General features: G+C 35.5%; 1 protein-coding gene across 1 annotated transcript in view; it reads left to right on the top strand.

Annotated features, from left to right (window-relative positions):
- ZMPSTE24 (zinc metallopeptidase STE24) overlaps positions 1–15,510 on the top strand; it is a 38,326-nt gene extending 22,816 nt beyond the window's left edge. Inside the window, exons 8-10 of the mRNA XM_074376733.1 lie at positions 9,638–9,742; positions 11,145–11,288; positions 13,803–15,510. Of these exons, the coding sequence (XP_074232834.1) occupies positions 9,638–9,742; positions 11,145–11,288; positions 13,803–14,027 (474 nt within the window). The 3' untranslated portion in view covers positions 14,028–15,510. The remainder of the gene's footprint in view (positions 1–9,637; positions 9,743–11,144; positions 11,289–13,802) is intronic.
- The last annotated feature ends 527 nt before the right edge of the window (positions 15,511–16,037 follow it).

Below are 16,037 nucleotides of genomic sequence, written 5' to 3'. Positions count from 1 at the left end.
TTACCCTAGAAAAATAGTCTAATAAAGTGCCCAGCCTGTTATAAATATGTAGATAGAACAAAGTTCAGTGAAGAGGTTAAATAGCTTTGCGTGAGGGTTAACTCTTTTGATTGTATTTATTTTTTAAAGTGGGTTTATCCTGTCAGGGTATTGAAGTAAAAGTCACTTTGGTCATAGGATTTTAAGCTAGGAAGAGATCTAGGAAGACAGGAAAACTGAAGTCTAGAAAGGGTAACCTGGTGACAACACTGGGGAATCATGAAGAGGTATCCACATACACGGTGGATTACTTTGTAGCCAAACCTGGGTGTTAGATAGAGGTCCACTGATTCAAGCAGTATAATGAATTTATTGACCTTTAGTGTCTATGAGAACAGTATTCTTTGGCTTAAATCTTTAAAAAAAAAAAAAAAAAAGATGGGGTTGTCCTTTGAAGTGTGTTGAACAGAGTTTGAATTATTTTGCTGGCTTCTTGAAGAGGCTGCTTTAATTAATAACTGCAAATATTTTAGCATCTATGCGTTAAGTTCTATGTGTATGTCTATGTGTAACTCCTACCCTAGAGAACCTATAGTAGACAATATATATACAAATAGCCCATAGTTTAAGGCAGAGGGTAGTAAATATCATGAGTGGCTGAAACTGTGTGACTTTTAGAAATTAAAAAATTGATGCAGATTCTAATGGTTAGGCAGGTTTCTTAAAAGGATATTTGAACGAGGCAGAATTTTGACTTGGAGATGGAGCATTTCAGGTTGATGATATGGCATAAATAAAGTTATAAAGACAAAAAAATGACACAATAGCTATTCTGAGACTAATGACTAAATAAATTATTGTAGATGGGAATAGAAAGGTAGGCCAGGACCATTTTGTAACATACTTCTTCCTGAAGAGATTGAGTGGTTGTTTCAGTGGCCTGGAAAGTTTAGATTGATTTGGGTAGTGGCCAAATCTTGTTTTAGGAAGATTAAAATTTGGCAGCAATATGATAGAGCAGATTAGAGGCAGGGGGACTTCTAGGGGCCTGTTGCATCAAGATAACCAAGACAAGCATGAAATAACAACGGTCTACACTAGAGTGAGAGGTCAGAATAAATGCGGAGTCATCATAAAAGATGGATTCAAAATACTTGGATGATTGCTATTATGGGGAGCGAAGGAGAAGGTCAAAGGTTGACTCATACTCATTAACTGTATTGTTTTCCAGCGCATTTACCCAGGTGAGGTGATTTTAGGTAGTATATCAATATTTGAAAATTGAGTATCTATGAATGTATTAATGTATATTAGGAAAAAATAAAACTAGCATATCATGATTTCATGAATATTGTCATTGAAGATAAGGTTGAGTTTTAAAAAGTAAATTGATTTAAAGAAAGATACTAAGTAAATAATCGCATAGAGAATACACAGATGTGGCAGAAGTATAGGAATCAGTGATTATTCAGCAACCACTACTGGATGCCGGTGTACAACACAGTGGGGGATGTAAAGATGGTTTCAAGCCTGAGTGAGGTAGAGAGGATAAAGTGCTTCATTTTCAACAGATGTTTAAAGAAGAAAACTAAAGTTATCTGAAATCCCTCCTCTTAGAGATAACTGCTATTAACATTTTGATGAGTGTCTCCATATTGGCTATTAACATTTTAAAATATGTCTAGGAAACTTACCCCCTGGAATTTTATCCTTCAGAAGACAGATTCAGTGATTGGAACAACCTGTCTCAAAAGCAGTTTAAATAAAAGGAAAATCTTAAATATATAAAAGCTATATATAAAAGCTGTCCTTTTATAGAAGAAAACAAGTATTTCCCCAGCAAGTGAGTCATCCCAGTTGACAAGTATAATGGAAAGGGCACAGGATCCAGAGATGTGGGTTTGGTTTTTACCCACTACTTACTAGCAAGGTGATCGTAAGCAGGACATTTCAACTTCTTGGCATCCTTTTCTTTGTCTCTAAAATGAAGGTTACGCTTCCCATCCTGCCCGTCTTGGTGTTGCGAGGATCAAATGAGTCAGCATTTGAATTTTATAAGAAGGAAAGTTCTATAGAAAAGTGAAAGATATGTGGTACTTATTTTTGTTCTTTTATGTGAAATTCGTGTGGGAGGAAAAGAAAGCCCAATTTTGTCTAAGAATCTACCACAAATAGACAAGTCTCCATATCTTTGAATGTGACTCCATGCAGTTCTGAATAGCTTCCTGAACCCAGACATCAAACCAAGAGACAAGAACTGTTCTATCTAATGAAACCTGGTTGTTTTATAGAAGAATTCATAGCTGATATTTGAAAGCAGGTAACTAGTAAAAATAGCTGGTTGTTTTATAGAAGAATTCATAGCTGATATTTGAAAGCAGGTAACTAGTAAAAATAGAAGTCTAAAGACTGTCTTACTTTATATAAAATAAGGCTAATGAGCTGCCTTATAGTAGTGGAGATTACTGAACTGTATATAAAATATTTAGTAGCCCAGTGTCTGGTGTGTAGGCCGTTAATGAGTAGGAACTGTTACCATTATTATTAAACAAAACAGCATATTTTTGCTTATTACTAAAGTAACAGAGAAATTAGAAAACATGAATAATCCAACTAACCATAAACATCTTACTATATATATTTCGAGTCTTTTTAAACCATCTTTTTTAAATCATTTTTTCTTATTGGATATATGGATTGTTTCTACTTTGTTCCTGTCATTCTTGCAGTAAATATTTTTATATGTAAATCCTTCGCCGCACCTTTTAATTTCTCCCTTAGAATAAGTGCCTATTAATTGGTGCTTTGTTCTTTATTCCCTCATAATGGCCATTCCCTGAAGGTACGGGTACACATGTATCTCTTAGCCGTTTAAGAAACCAGGCTAGTTACCTCATTTTCTTTCTCTACTGAATGTATTCTGACCTAAATTTTAATGTTTAAAAGGAAAAGAGTTAATAAATATAAATGCTGTCTTGCCAATCATTTTAATCTATCCTTCTTTCTTATGCATCTACCCAGCCTCACTTTAAGTGGCTATTTTCCTTAAAAATGAGGAATTGGTGAAGGAGGGGAGAAGTGGTAGCGCATCTAGATTCCAGTATGTTGTTGCCTGTGTTTCCATTAGGTAACATTTTTCTAAGATGTATAAAACAAAGTCAGTTCTATGTTTGTCTATTTTTTTGTACTTCACCCTTTTCAGTAGCTGAAGTTTATTTCAAAACCTTTAGCTTTCACTTTGTAGGAAATATATTCTCTAATTATTTGTTGCAGGATGTGTTCAATAGATCAAGCTTTTTTTTTGTTCAAATCTTTATTGATACTTTATTTGCTTGATGTTTCAATTATTGATAGTACTATATTAACATCCTCTATTATGATAGATTTGTCAGGTTTTCTTTGCAAATCTGACAATTTTGAATGAATATATTCTGAGGCGTTGGTATTAAGTACATACAGATTTTGAATTATGTATCCTCCTAGTAAATTGAACCTTTTATCATTCTGTTGTGACCTTCTTTAATAATGCTTTTTGTCTTTAAGTTGATTTTGTCTAATATTAATACAGCGACACCAGCTTTCTTTTGATTGTTTGCTAAATGCCATCCTTTTACTTTTTAAAAGATTATTGAAATAAAAGAACCATTTTAAAGTGTACAATTCAGTAGGTTTTAGTATATATTCATAACATTCAACCATCATCACTATCACATTCATCCTTTGACTTTTACCCTTACTGTTTTTATATTTTAGATGTAGCATATAGATAGACTTTGTCATTATGGTTGCTTTTAAATCCAAACTGACAGTCACTGTCTTTTTTTTGACAAGCTTTTTTGGTTCATATATATTGTCATTACTGATACATTTGGAATTATTTCTACCATATTATTTTATGCTCTTTTTTGCCTCTATCCTTTTCATGTCTCCCCAGCCCAAATATACCCACATACGTCCTCCTGTTTTATTTTTAGAACTGATTTAAGGTTTTTAAAAATTCCATTTGGGTTGTCATTCAGGTTTGGAGATTCTTGTATTATTATTCTTTTAATGATTGCTGTTAAAATTACTTATGCTCACATAACCTAAAATCTTAAAATACACAATATCTTCATTGCTTCCTGAATAATTCAGGGACCTTAAATAAACATTTTGATCCAATTACCCCTTTCATATAATATCTTAGTTTTATTGTGATTTTTTTTTACTCCTTAAATTAGCATTATTATTATTTTATACAGTCATTAAGTTTACCTATGTGCTTACCTGTATCTTTGCTTACCATTCCCTATTCATCTCACATCTTCCTTTTAGAAATCACTTTTCTTCTTCTAGAAGTATATGCTTTAGAAATTTCTTTGCAAAATTCTGCTTGCTTTAGTTCACTCTTATTCTTGGATATCACTTCAAGATTGACAGCTATTTATCTTAGCACTTTAAAAATACCATTCTATTCTGTTCTGGTTTTCTTTGTTACTGTTGAAAAAGTCTGCTCTGAGCTTATTGTCTTGTCTTGTCTTTTTTTTTTTTTTTTTTTTTTTTTTAGTTCTTTCTGGTTGTTTTAAAGATTTCTCTTTGATTTTTGTGTTGTGAAAGTATGGACTTCTTTATCCCAGTCCTGCCTGGGATATATTTTGGTTTCTAAAACTAAGGACTCTTGTCTTTCCTGAAGTTTTAAAAATTCTTTGCCATTATACCTTTGAGTATTGCTTCTTTCCCATTCTCTCCACTCTGTCTTTCTAGAATTCCAATTAGATGTATGTTATACCATCTCATTCTGGCTCCCACAGGTGCTAACCACTTCTATTTGTCTCTTGGGGCTGCTTTCTGTAGTTTTTCAGCTCTACATTCCAGTTCATGGATTCTTTCTTTAGCTATATTTAATCTGTTCTTTAGCCAGTCCATTGTGTTTTAAAGTTCTATTTGGTTATTTTTCAAGTTGGTCATTTCTTGTAGTCTCATATTACTTCCTCATATTTTTAGTTCCCTTTTTTATATAAAGCATGCTTATTTTATGTCCTGTATCTGATAATTCCACTCTCTGAAGTCTTAAGGGGCTAATGCTGCTCCTTATTGTTTTTGTTAAATCTTACTCATTGTGGCTTGTTTTCTGAAGTCTTTGGTAATTTTTATTGTGAGTTCATAATAGGTTGTTGATCTTAATCTTCAGGAATCCTGAGGGGTCTGGGTTTAGGGTACAGTTCTCAACAGAGGATTTGCATTTGTTTCTGTCAGTTGGCCCCAGTGCTACCAAGCCAGAAGCATTTTAATATCTCAGCTTGGGGTTTTCTGGACCATGCAGATAATGATTTTGAATTTTAGTAAGAGACTGTTTTTTTCCACGTTAGATGAGCTTGACACAGTTGGGTTATTTTGCCAACATATTTTTTCCTAGCTCATTCTTTGACTCAGAGTTACAGCCCTTCATGGGTTTATGCAAGGGATCTCAATTTCAACTCCTCACCTTTGACTTTCTCTTACTTTCAAATGAACTAAACTATATTTTAAAAGGATATTTATTTTACCTTACTAAGCATTTTTAGATGTTTTCCAGAGTAGGTGTGTGTTGGTGAGTGAATGTGGGTGTGCACACGTGTGAATGTGTATAAGATTAAATTGTTCATTGTGTCTTGGCATTATTTACATTGAATCTGGGAAGTTTATAAACAGAGAATTTTATTTGGCTTTGTACACATTATATTTTATCTTTCATGTGACCACCTGCCATTTATGTTTAGTTATTTTAAAAGCAGTACTATAAAAAAATCCAGAACTCTAATAATATGCAAATGATTATATATCTATTAACTGAAAAATTGTCTATTTTATTTGATAAATGTTGAACATTTTTCTTTTACATTCATTGTTGTATAAAAGTTGACAGCACAGGTCTCTGGCATCAGACTACATCAGCTTCACACGCCAGGTTTTCTATTTATTGGCTGTGTGGCCATAGGAAAATTAGCTAACTTCTCTGTGCGTAGATGTTCTCATCTGTAAAGTGGTAATAATGAGTATACTTCTCTCATATGGTGATTATAATGTATACATGAGGTAATACAATATTTAGCACAGAGGTTCTGGTACATAGTGTTTGGTAAGTGTTAGCAACTTTTGCTGTTTTTTTTTCTTTTCTTTCCTGGCCTATTCTTCATGTGTGTTGAAGGAAAAAAAAAATATATGCATTTTATATATATATATATGTGTGTGTGTGTGTGTGTGTGTATTTACATATGTATATATATATTTGTAATGTTGGTTTGAGAGGCTATAATAAAATTAGGGGAGCAGAGTGAGGAGGGTATAGCTCAGTGGTAGAGCAGTGCTTAGCGTACATAGGGTCCTGGGTTCAGTCCCTAGTGCTGCCATAAAAATAATAAACAAACAAACAAACCTAATTACCCTCCCCTCAAAAAATTAGGGGAGCAGAACTCCAATAAATTTTAACATGAAATGTTACTTTATTAAAGTAGTAAACATATTGTTTAAAAGTTCAGAGTACAAAAAAGTGTATAATAAAATATGTTTCATGTTCCTCCCTTCTCTGTGCTTCTCACCCCCTGCCACGCCTGTTCTCCCACATATTTCAACGCTGTTAGCGTCTTCTGACAATTACACATCTCCTTTTTCTATATATGTATTTTATTTTCTATTGACACTATTGACTTTCAATTATGGTAGATGAGAATTTAGCTCTTGTCCTAACATCTGCTCAACTTCTCCCTTCTCCCAGTTCTTCCAGTATACTCCTGTTACAATTCTTGGTTTAATTAATATCAAAACATTATTGAAAACATTATTGTAAACATTATTGTAAAACAGTATTGTGCCTATTCACTGCTGAGCATGCCTTACTTTTTTCCCCTCTTGCTTAATAATTTCTTTTAAAAAAAAGTGCTTAATTTTCCTTGTATCTTTTTGCTAATTCTTTTCATAACTCCTGCTATCTCTCAATATAATTTTCTACAAGGCTAATTGCATCATTAACCTTACTAGTTTTAGTCCCCCTCATCACTCTCACACGGTGACAAGAGATCTCTGTTCTCTTTAGATCTTTGAGGTGGTCTCTCTGAAGTTCTGCTCTGCAGCTTTCATGCTGGACTTCCTTGTGGTCATCCTTTTCCTTTTCCTTTTCTTTAGGTTGGAATCCTAAAGTGTTGATTTACTGTGTTCTCTTGATAATGTATACCTTCTACTAGTTTCTTCAGGTTAAAAAGATGGTATGGTGACTCAGGGAGTGTGATGATGGCGGCTTGTCTTTTGGGTCACACTGTTCAAATCTGGACATGTTATCCTCTCTATCTGGTGTATACTTCTCATTCTGGCATTGCCCTTTACCATTAGAGATTTCCTTCACTTCTCTCCTATATTGGATCTTCTGTGTTCTATCTTCCATGACTTTCTATTCCTTAATTTACTCCTTCATTTTGGTAAAGAACTTCCTCTAGTACTTTCCTGAGAAAGGTTGCCTAATGAAGTTTTTGAGTTCTTGCATCAGAATGTATTCATTTTTATGTCACTTTGGCTAGGGTGTAGATTTCTAGATTGGAGATACTTTTCCTTCAAGATTGTGAAGGCATTGTTCCATCATCTTCTTGACTCCAACACTGCTGGGGAGGTGTCTGAAACCATTCAGGGTACTGATCCTTAGTATGTTACTTTAATTTTGCTTTTCTGGAAGATTTTTGGATCCTTTCTCTGTGTTCTGAAATTTCGTATACCTTGGTGTGGATCTTTTTTTAAATTGATAATTAGTTTCAGGTGTACAACATAGTGGGTCCATTTTTATCCATTGTGCTGGGTGTGCATTGCATCCTCTTAATTTGGAAATTGAGATCCTTTGATTCTAGAAAACTTTCTGGAACTTTTGTTGATGATTTTTCTTCTCTCCATTTTTCTATTCCCTCTTTTCAGAGTTTCTGTCATTTGAGTGTTGGATTTTTTACACTGAACTTTCTTATCTTTTCTCCCATACTTTTCCATTTCTTTATCTCTTTTTGTTCTGCTTTCTGGGAGATTGCATCATCTTCCAGTCATTCAATTAAGCTTTAATCTCCAATAATAATTTTTTTCTGTATTTTCCATTTTTAGAGCATCCTCTTTTGTTTCAGTGAGTTCAGTATTTTATCTGTCTGAATCTTCTTACATGATTTCTATTTCTTCCATATTGCATTTTTTCTGGGTCTGATTTTCCACCATCACAGCTTACCTTGTATATCTGATAACCCTTGTTTGTTTACTCCTTAGGAAGAGAATGGTACTAAAAACCTGATTAAAATCTCTGAGCCTGTAGATAAGGCTTATCACCTATGAGCCTCACTTGGGTAGGCTTTTAGTCAGAGAATATCTTCAGATCTTTCCTGGTCTAGTGGTTGGAGTTTCCAGGGAGTACTCTTTTAATCTTTTGCCTGGAAGGTAGTGTTCTGGGCAGCCAGGTGTTGGGAGAGAGCTAGTTTGGGAGAGGAAGTTCTCAGTATTCAGTGTACCATACTAAAATGCAACCAAATACATGGTCTCTTGCTAGTGTACCCTGGCCCTCAACTGTGTCGAATTCCTAGTTGAAAGGTTCTTTTCTTTTGCCCTATCCAGAGAAAATGAGGATGAGTGGAGTTGGAGAAGGAATCTGGAGCTTTAACCATTTCTCAAATGGCTCTCACACAAATCTTATTTTAGCCACTACATCTTCTTCCCCCAATTCCAGAAGTACATGATATTGTTAGTTTCAAGCCCTTTGAAGACTGTGGTGTAAATCAGGCTGGTTCTGTTATCTCCCCTGCTGGCTTACAATTCAACTTTCTTTGGCATGGCTAGTCTTTTATCATTTGTCCATCTGCTTTCCTGCTTGCAAAATGCTGCTACTATTGCCACCTCTCTTGTGTTTCCTTATCCTTGTGAGTTTATATCTTAAAAAACAAACAAACAAAACTCTTGACTAGTTTTATGGGGGGTTTTGTAAGGAATAAAACTAGGTGTGACTGTTCCTTCTGCCATTTTAAATTGGAAGTCTCAGTTTTTAAAATGGCAATTCATGATATTTTTGGAGGTCATAAATGATATGTGCTTATTTATAGATAATTTGGAAAATAGGAAGGATATTAAATAGTTAAATATCACCGTATTTTACCATCGAGAAAAACTACTGTTAACATTTTGATATACTTTGTCTGTTTTCTATGTTTGTGTATTTTTACATACCCATTCACATTTTTCATTAATTGGAATCATAGTATATATTTTTAGCTGTTTCCTGCTTAATTTACCTAATAAACCATTTTCCCATGTCACAACATAATCTTTGAAAGCAAAATTTCTAATGGGCTTACAATATGGCTGTCACATGATTTTGTCATGATATATTTAACTGTTATCCTATTGATAAAGATTTAAAAATTTTTTTTCTAATCTAAATTAGACTGTAAGCTTCATGAAGTCAGAATACGTCTGTCTTGTTTATGATTCTGTGTTCAAGCTTAACCCAGTGTCTAACATGGAGTGGTTCAGGGAATGTTTTGTTAAATGAATGAACAGATGAACAGTTTTGTACAAAAGTCTGATTGTTTCCTTAAACTAGACTCTAACACAGACTCTTACGGGGTTAAAAGATACAAACTTTTTGAAGCTTCCTGATAATTTATTTTCAATTTCTGCTTTGATTCAGAATAAGAAACAAGGATGTAAAAATGAGGAAGTGCTTGCTGTACTAGGCCATGAACTGGGGCACTGGAAGTTGGGACACACAGTCAAAAATATCATTATTAGCCAGGTAAGTTTGGAGTGACAATTCTCTTTTTATGGGAGGATAGTCAAAATATAGATATAGCAGGCATGAGAGTTCATATAGTAGAGAAGTTAAGGCAGACTCTATTCCAGGCTACCTGGCCTCACATCCCGGCTCCCTGACTTACTGCCTGTGTGACCCCAGGCAGATTCCTGAGCCTCTCTCTACCTCCATTCCCTTATTGAGTGGTGATGTCTCATAGAACTGGTATCAGAATGACATGAGTTGCTTAGCTATAGGAGCTGTGAAGATCAAAAGGAGTGAGCCTAGATAAGTAGGGCATTAAAATGCTTTTTTTTTTTAAAACATTTTTTGCCCTTTTGAAAGTATTACACACCCACTGAAAAGAAATTGGAAAAGGTGGTGAAGAAGAAAATAATTCCTGTAATATTCCTCCTCTGGGTATTAATACCACTAACCAAACAGAATGACCACGGTTTTCAGGCTCTGGGTGAAATAGAACTATATTTTGTTGACTGGTTCTGAGCATACATGGCCTTAACTGAGTCTTAAATGGGTCTCTGTATCTTTCTAAAAGGCCACTGGGTGATGGGTTACATGGGAAGACTTGTGTACCCCTATAGGCCCTTTCCTGTTGCCTTGCATCTGTAAGTATAAATGTGCGTTCCTTGGCTTGAAGCTATATTGTATGGATACACGGCAGTGATTAAGACATTAAATAAGTCCAAATCCAAGTTTAACATAAGTATTCGGTTTAATAAGGAAGACCACTGCCCCTTGTATGAAGGAAAGGGTCCAGTGGAATCAGCAGACCATGAGGTAATGGGCTGGTTCCTGAGGTAGCTTATCAGGACTGGGACTGATTGCCTCTTCTGATAGATTGGGCACTCAGCAAGAGCCACTAGAGGGATGCTGTGCTGTTGATTAATGCACTGACTTCATCCCTGGCACTTTGGCCACTTTGGCCATGAGCCCCTTGACCAAGTCCTGGGGTGGCTGGGGAGAGAAACTGGGTAACATCCACAGAGCAGCTGTCTTCTCTCCTTGTTCGTTGAGGGCCTGTTTTGGTGAGCATTCACATTAGACCAAAGTGTTGTCAGACTCTGGGCTAATCTTGGAAGTTTTTCCACGTGCTTCTTTTCCAAATCTTATTAGCCATCTTCTAGTTTGTTCCAAGGCCCTGATCATCCAGCCAAACCATTATTTGCCCACTTACAATGAGTTAGTATATATGTCCTCAGCTCAGGCTCTCTCTTCTTCTAGAATAAAAGTAACTATGAAACTACCTAAATAACTTTTTCTGTGATCACACTAATATCATTCTTAAAAATCACATTAGGATGTCTTATTCTACTTTCTTAGTACTACTGAGCCCACAGTGAAATAAGCTTAGTAATAACTTAGAATTTTTGTATCCTTCTTCTAGATGAATTCTTTCCTGTGTTTTTTCTTGTTTGCTGTATTAATTGGTCGAAAGGAGCTTTTTGTTGCCTTTGGTTTTTATGACAGTCAGCCCACCCTAATTGGACTATTGATCATCTTCCAGTTTATTTTTTCACCCTATAATGAGGTAAGGTATAATCTTTAAAATTATCTCACATATACTCTTGCCAGTTTCAAATCCAGAACCTTTAACGTAGTGACAAAAGAAACAGACAAGGGAGTGGGTGGGGGCATAGCTCAGTGGTAGAGTGTGTGCTCAACATGCAGGAGCCCCTGGGTTCAATCCCCAGTGCCTCCGTTAAGGGGAGGAAATAAAAATAAAATGTGTATTTAAAAAAAAATTTTTTAAAAGAAAGACAAAACTGTAGTTTTAACAGGCAGGTGAAACAAAGTTTTAGTCCCTTGATTTGCTGGACAGTATAAGAAAGTAGCAGAAAAACCCAATCCCAAATAATAAGTGCTTGTATACTGTTAGGGAAAAAAAAAATGGAGAATTAGACTTCAGTGGTGAAAAGCTTGATATAACATGTACCTCAGAGACTTGGTAGATGGAGATTAACTATTGGAATGCTGTGTCCTAGACCACATATTCCCCAGTGCTTGAGTGAAAATCTGTGTGTGAGGGGACAAAACAAATAATCATTGAATGTATGTATGACTGGACTGGATAAGGGAGGCTGTATGACAGTGTTCCTCTAATTGTGTTCTCTGACCACCTGCTTCATAATAGCCTTAGGGTCCCACCCTAGACCCTCTGAATCAGAAATGAGTGTTTTATGATAAGTGTAGTTTAAAAACCAGTTCTCCATGATTGATCAGTAGGGAGACTCCATATATATGATGACATTGATTAATGAGACTGTATTAGTAAATCTGGTGATGGCAACATGTCATGATACTAATTGATTTGGCTTCCAAATTAAGTCAAGAAGTAATATTGAGGGTCTTGAGCTATTTCCATTCAGAAGGTTTCTTTCCTGGGACAGGTTATAGAGTTAAGGTTTGAAGATAAGCAATTTCTTCATAAAAGGTGGTGGGGCAGTAGGGTGTAGGGTGTAGGGCACCAGGAAAGAAAATGGAAGAATAAACCGTATTTGTCTGGCATTGTCCACAGAATCTAAATGCATTTTCTGGAGAACTGAGATTTATTATCTTTAAGCTCTGAATGTCTTGATTTTTTATTTTAACTTTTGTTGAGAATATTTATAAAATGCTGTATATAGTTCGTATTTCTTGAAGAGCTTACAGAACACCTTAAGTGATATTGTCATTTCTGTCTTTACTCACAATTCAGGAATGCCTTAAGGACACTGAGCTGTGTATACTAAATGCCCCAGATTGCTCCACTCTTTAAGCAGTTGTGCAATTTTTTTACTATTTAACTAATTTTCTTATCTCTTCCCTCACTGTCAGGCTGATAATCCTTGCTAATATCATCCATGTAACTTTCTGTTACGGTCGTTATCTGTTTCTAATTTTCTTCTTCAATCTACCATAGACTGGGAAATCAGATAATTAAACACATTAAGTAAGAGTTACTAGACTCTGACTGAGTATCAGTGTCCTCTCATAAGTAAGGCACCAGTAATGCTAGTGGTTATCCTTTGGGCATCTAATTTAGTCTCTCAGGGTTTGGTTTTGTTTCCTTATATTGAGAGGTTGAGTTCACTTCAAAAAATGTCTAAGTAAATGTGAGGTATTAGAGTAATTTGAAATGTGATTAATTCACAGAGATATTAGCAACTGTTTTAAAAACCTTGGAGAGCTTAGGAGACTGGTTTCCAAAAGACTAGATATTTAAACAGAAGATCTTATGTTTAATAACAGTATTTAAGAGATAATCATAGGAAAGAGATATTTTCCTGGGGAAAACTACCCTGTCAAGAAGAGTTTGGGAACTATAGCAGAGCAGATGAGGTGCAGGTTAGTATCTGCTTGTGTTTTTATATTTTGTGTACAGCGTTATGAAGGGGACAGCTTCAGAGTGGTCACCCTTAGAGACTGAATATTTATTCTGATGAAGCTATCATAGCTCAGAACACTATAGAAAATTCTATTTTGAGATTGTCATTAGAGGCTGTAGTATATGTTTTGGGGGATGTTCTCAGTGAAGACTGTCATTATCCTTTAAAGATAGATAAGTAAGCAAGAATTTTTTTTTAAAAAGAGAAAGTCTGAATACAAATCACACATCTAAACTCTGACTGAGGAAGGTGGTGTCCATGGCTTTGGAATCATCAAGAATTTCAGCACTGCCACCTTCTAGCTGTGTTACCATGAATGGGTTATCTCACCTCTCTGAGATACGCCTTCCTCATCTGTAAAACTCGAATAAGAGTAATTACCTAGCAGGATTGTTGGGGAATGTGTAAAATGCCAACTCAGTGCCTGGCACATGGCAGATTCTCAAAAATAAGTGTATCTTTGGTAAGATTAACATTTATTTGGATATATATCTGTTTCTGGTCTGCTTGCTTGATGGTGGAGGAGGCTCACTCTATAATATTCCCTGACCCTAGGCTTTCTTTTGGCCTGCTCTTTCTCTTATCCTGAGCTGAACTTCCTCTGCAGTCTTGATTCATGAAACCTTTGACAACAAAGAGGTGAGCAGTGGTTAAAATGCTTTTATTTACTTTTTCAGGTTCTTTCTTTTTGCCTAACGGTCCTAAGCCGCAGATTTGAGTTTCAAGCTGATGCATTTGCCAAGAAACTTGGGAAGGCTAAAGACTTATATTCTGCTTTAATCAAACTAAACAAAGATAACTTGGGATTCCCTGTTTCTGACTGGTTGTTTTCCATGTGGCATTATTCTCATCCTCCACTACTAGAGAGACTCCAAGCTTTGAAAAATTCAAAACAAGACTGAGTTGCCCAGGCTCTGCAACTGAAGACATTTCTGATTATTTCTGTCCTGGCAGCATGTTCCGGCTCTTGATGTTTTTAAACTTTTTTTTTTTAAAGAAAAATTATTAAGTACAGAAAAGCCAAGGTTTAAATACATTTACTATCTCATTTCAAAAATGATTTTAATAATTCATTTCTTAAAGAAAACACAGGATGAAATTTTGAGGCTTAATGTTTTTAAAGGCATACTTTTATCTTTAAAATCTAGTTTACCATCAACTTGTAAAATTATTTGAGAAAATACAGAACTTGTTTTATTTACATGTTTATATGGAAATTGCATATAAGGTGTTGAGGGCCATACGTTTAAAAAGGGAGCAGCACCTCTGAATCCTCTCTGTAAGGCAGAAACAGTGGTCCTGAATCACTGTGCTCATACCTAACTTGAGACTTATTTTTACTTTCAAGCTGTTATGATTTAACCTGGCCAATCAGTGTTTTAAATAAGGAAGAAAGATAATAATTGGTAAGGTTGATGTTATGTAAATGCAAATAGTTATAAATATGCTTTACTGTTCTACCGAATTTCTCTGTTCTCTCTTGCTATACACTGATCAGGAGTTTCCAGTAGTGCTTTGAAATTAGAAATTATGTACAGAATGTTTTAAATCATTAAGTTTTGTTATTGTTTTTAAGAAAACCTCAGTCTTTGTCTTTTTTTCCACCTGGTGGATATGAGTCCATTGACAGTAAGCTAGTATTTTTCCAAAAAGTCAGCTTTTTCTTATTCATATTCTTTTATTCAATAAATAGTACTTTCTTTTACTTAGCAGAAATTGCCATGTTGCACAGGTTTTGCTATTTTAAAAGTGGGAGAATGTGGAAAGAAGAAGAAATGACATTTTAAGAGACATGAGGTTAAAATACAGAGGATTCTCTTATGATGTTACAGGAAAAAAAAATATAATTTCCTGTCTATTTCAGGAAGTTGTAGTTTTTATTTTTCTAATTTTTATCAGTAAGTACTATTTAAACAGACCTGGTTCCATTTTAGGAAATTATAGTTCTTGATGTGCCAATAATTTTTATTTTCAAAACAAATATCACAAAAGATTTCCTGTTTTCAAAGCTATGTGTTTGACTGCTTCAAATCTCTGTCCAGTTTTTGAATGAGAACTGCTTTTGTGCCTAGAGCTCCCACCCACTGGTGATTCTGGGCATTTATTCCAAAGTGGGATCAACCGTGCACACTTGTTATCTGGCCAGAAGGTTTTTTGCTCAGCTGATACTTGGGTGGTGTCTTTACATGGAAATATAATAAAAATAAAGATTAGTTTAGTATTGCATTATTTATTTTCCTAAGGCTAAAAAGGAACAGTCCTGTGATTTTATCCAGCATCTTTTATCTGTGACTTCATGCTGTGATAACTGCCTTTCCTTCCTTCTGTGCCTTTAAATACAAATTTCAGTTCTGCACAAGTGAAACATTAAAACTTGCCAATGCAGATTGATGTAGTTTGTCTTTAATTGGACAAAATGTGTCTTGTCGTTTGTTACCTAGATGTTTTCTCATTCCATAGAGGAACCGAGTGCTAGTACATGAAGGAAGCACCATCGCTGTGCCCTTCGGGGCCTTCCTCCTGCTCCACTCCGGAGCCTCACCATTTCTTTCTGGTGTTTCCTCGGAAGCGTCATTCAGAACCATTCCTTCTCCATTTTCATAACCTCACGTTGTGGTGGGCCTGTCTGGTGTGCTCCAGTTACCTCTTTGGTCTTCCTTACATGTGGCTACAGTGACTAGGTTTTTAATATGTGATTGTTTTGATCTAGTCCCCTACAGTTTATGGAAGGCATAGGGATAGCCAGAGGATACTGGTAGATTCTTGAGGTACTGCCAGTCAGGGGAAGGAGTAGAGAGGCCAGCCAAGGAGGGAGAGAGGTGGTACTCTGCACCCTGATACGTGGCGGATATGCAGGGGGCAGAATGGCGTAGATCAGGGCCTGGGGTAACATGGCATGACCTTAGCAGGGT

The sequence above is a fragment of the Camelus bactrianus genome, chromosome 13 (genome assembly GCF_048773025.1).
Source record: "Camelus bactrianus isolate YW-2024 breed Bactrian camel chromosome 13, ASM4877302v1, whole genome shotgun sequence".
NCBI classification, from domain to species: domain Eukaryota; kingdom Metazoa; phylum Chordata; class Mammalia; order Artiodactyla; family Camelidae; genus Camelus; species Camelus bactrianus.
Note: the sequence above shows the minus strand (reverse complement) of the source record. Positions and strands in the feature narration are given on the sequence as shown.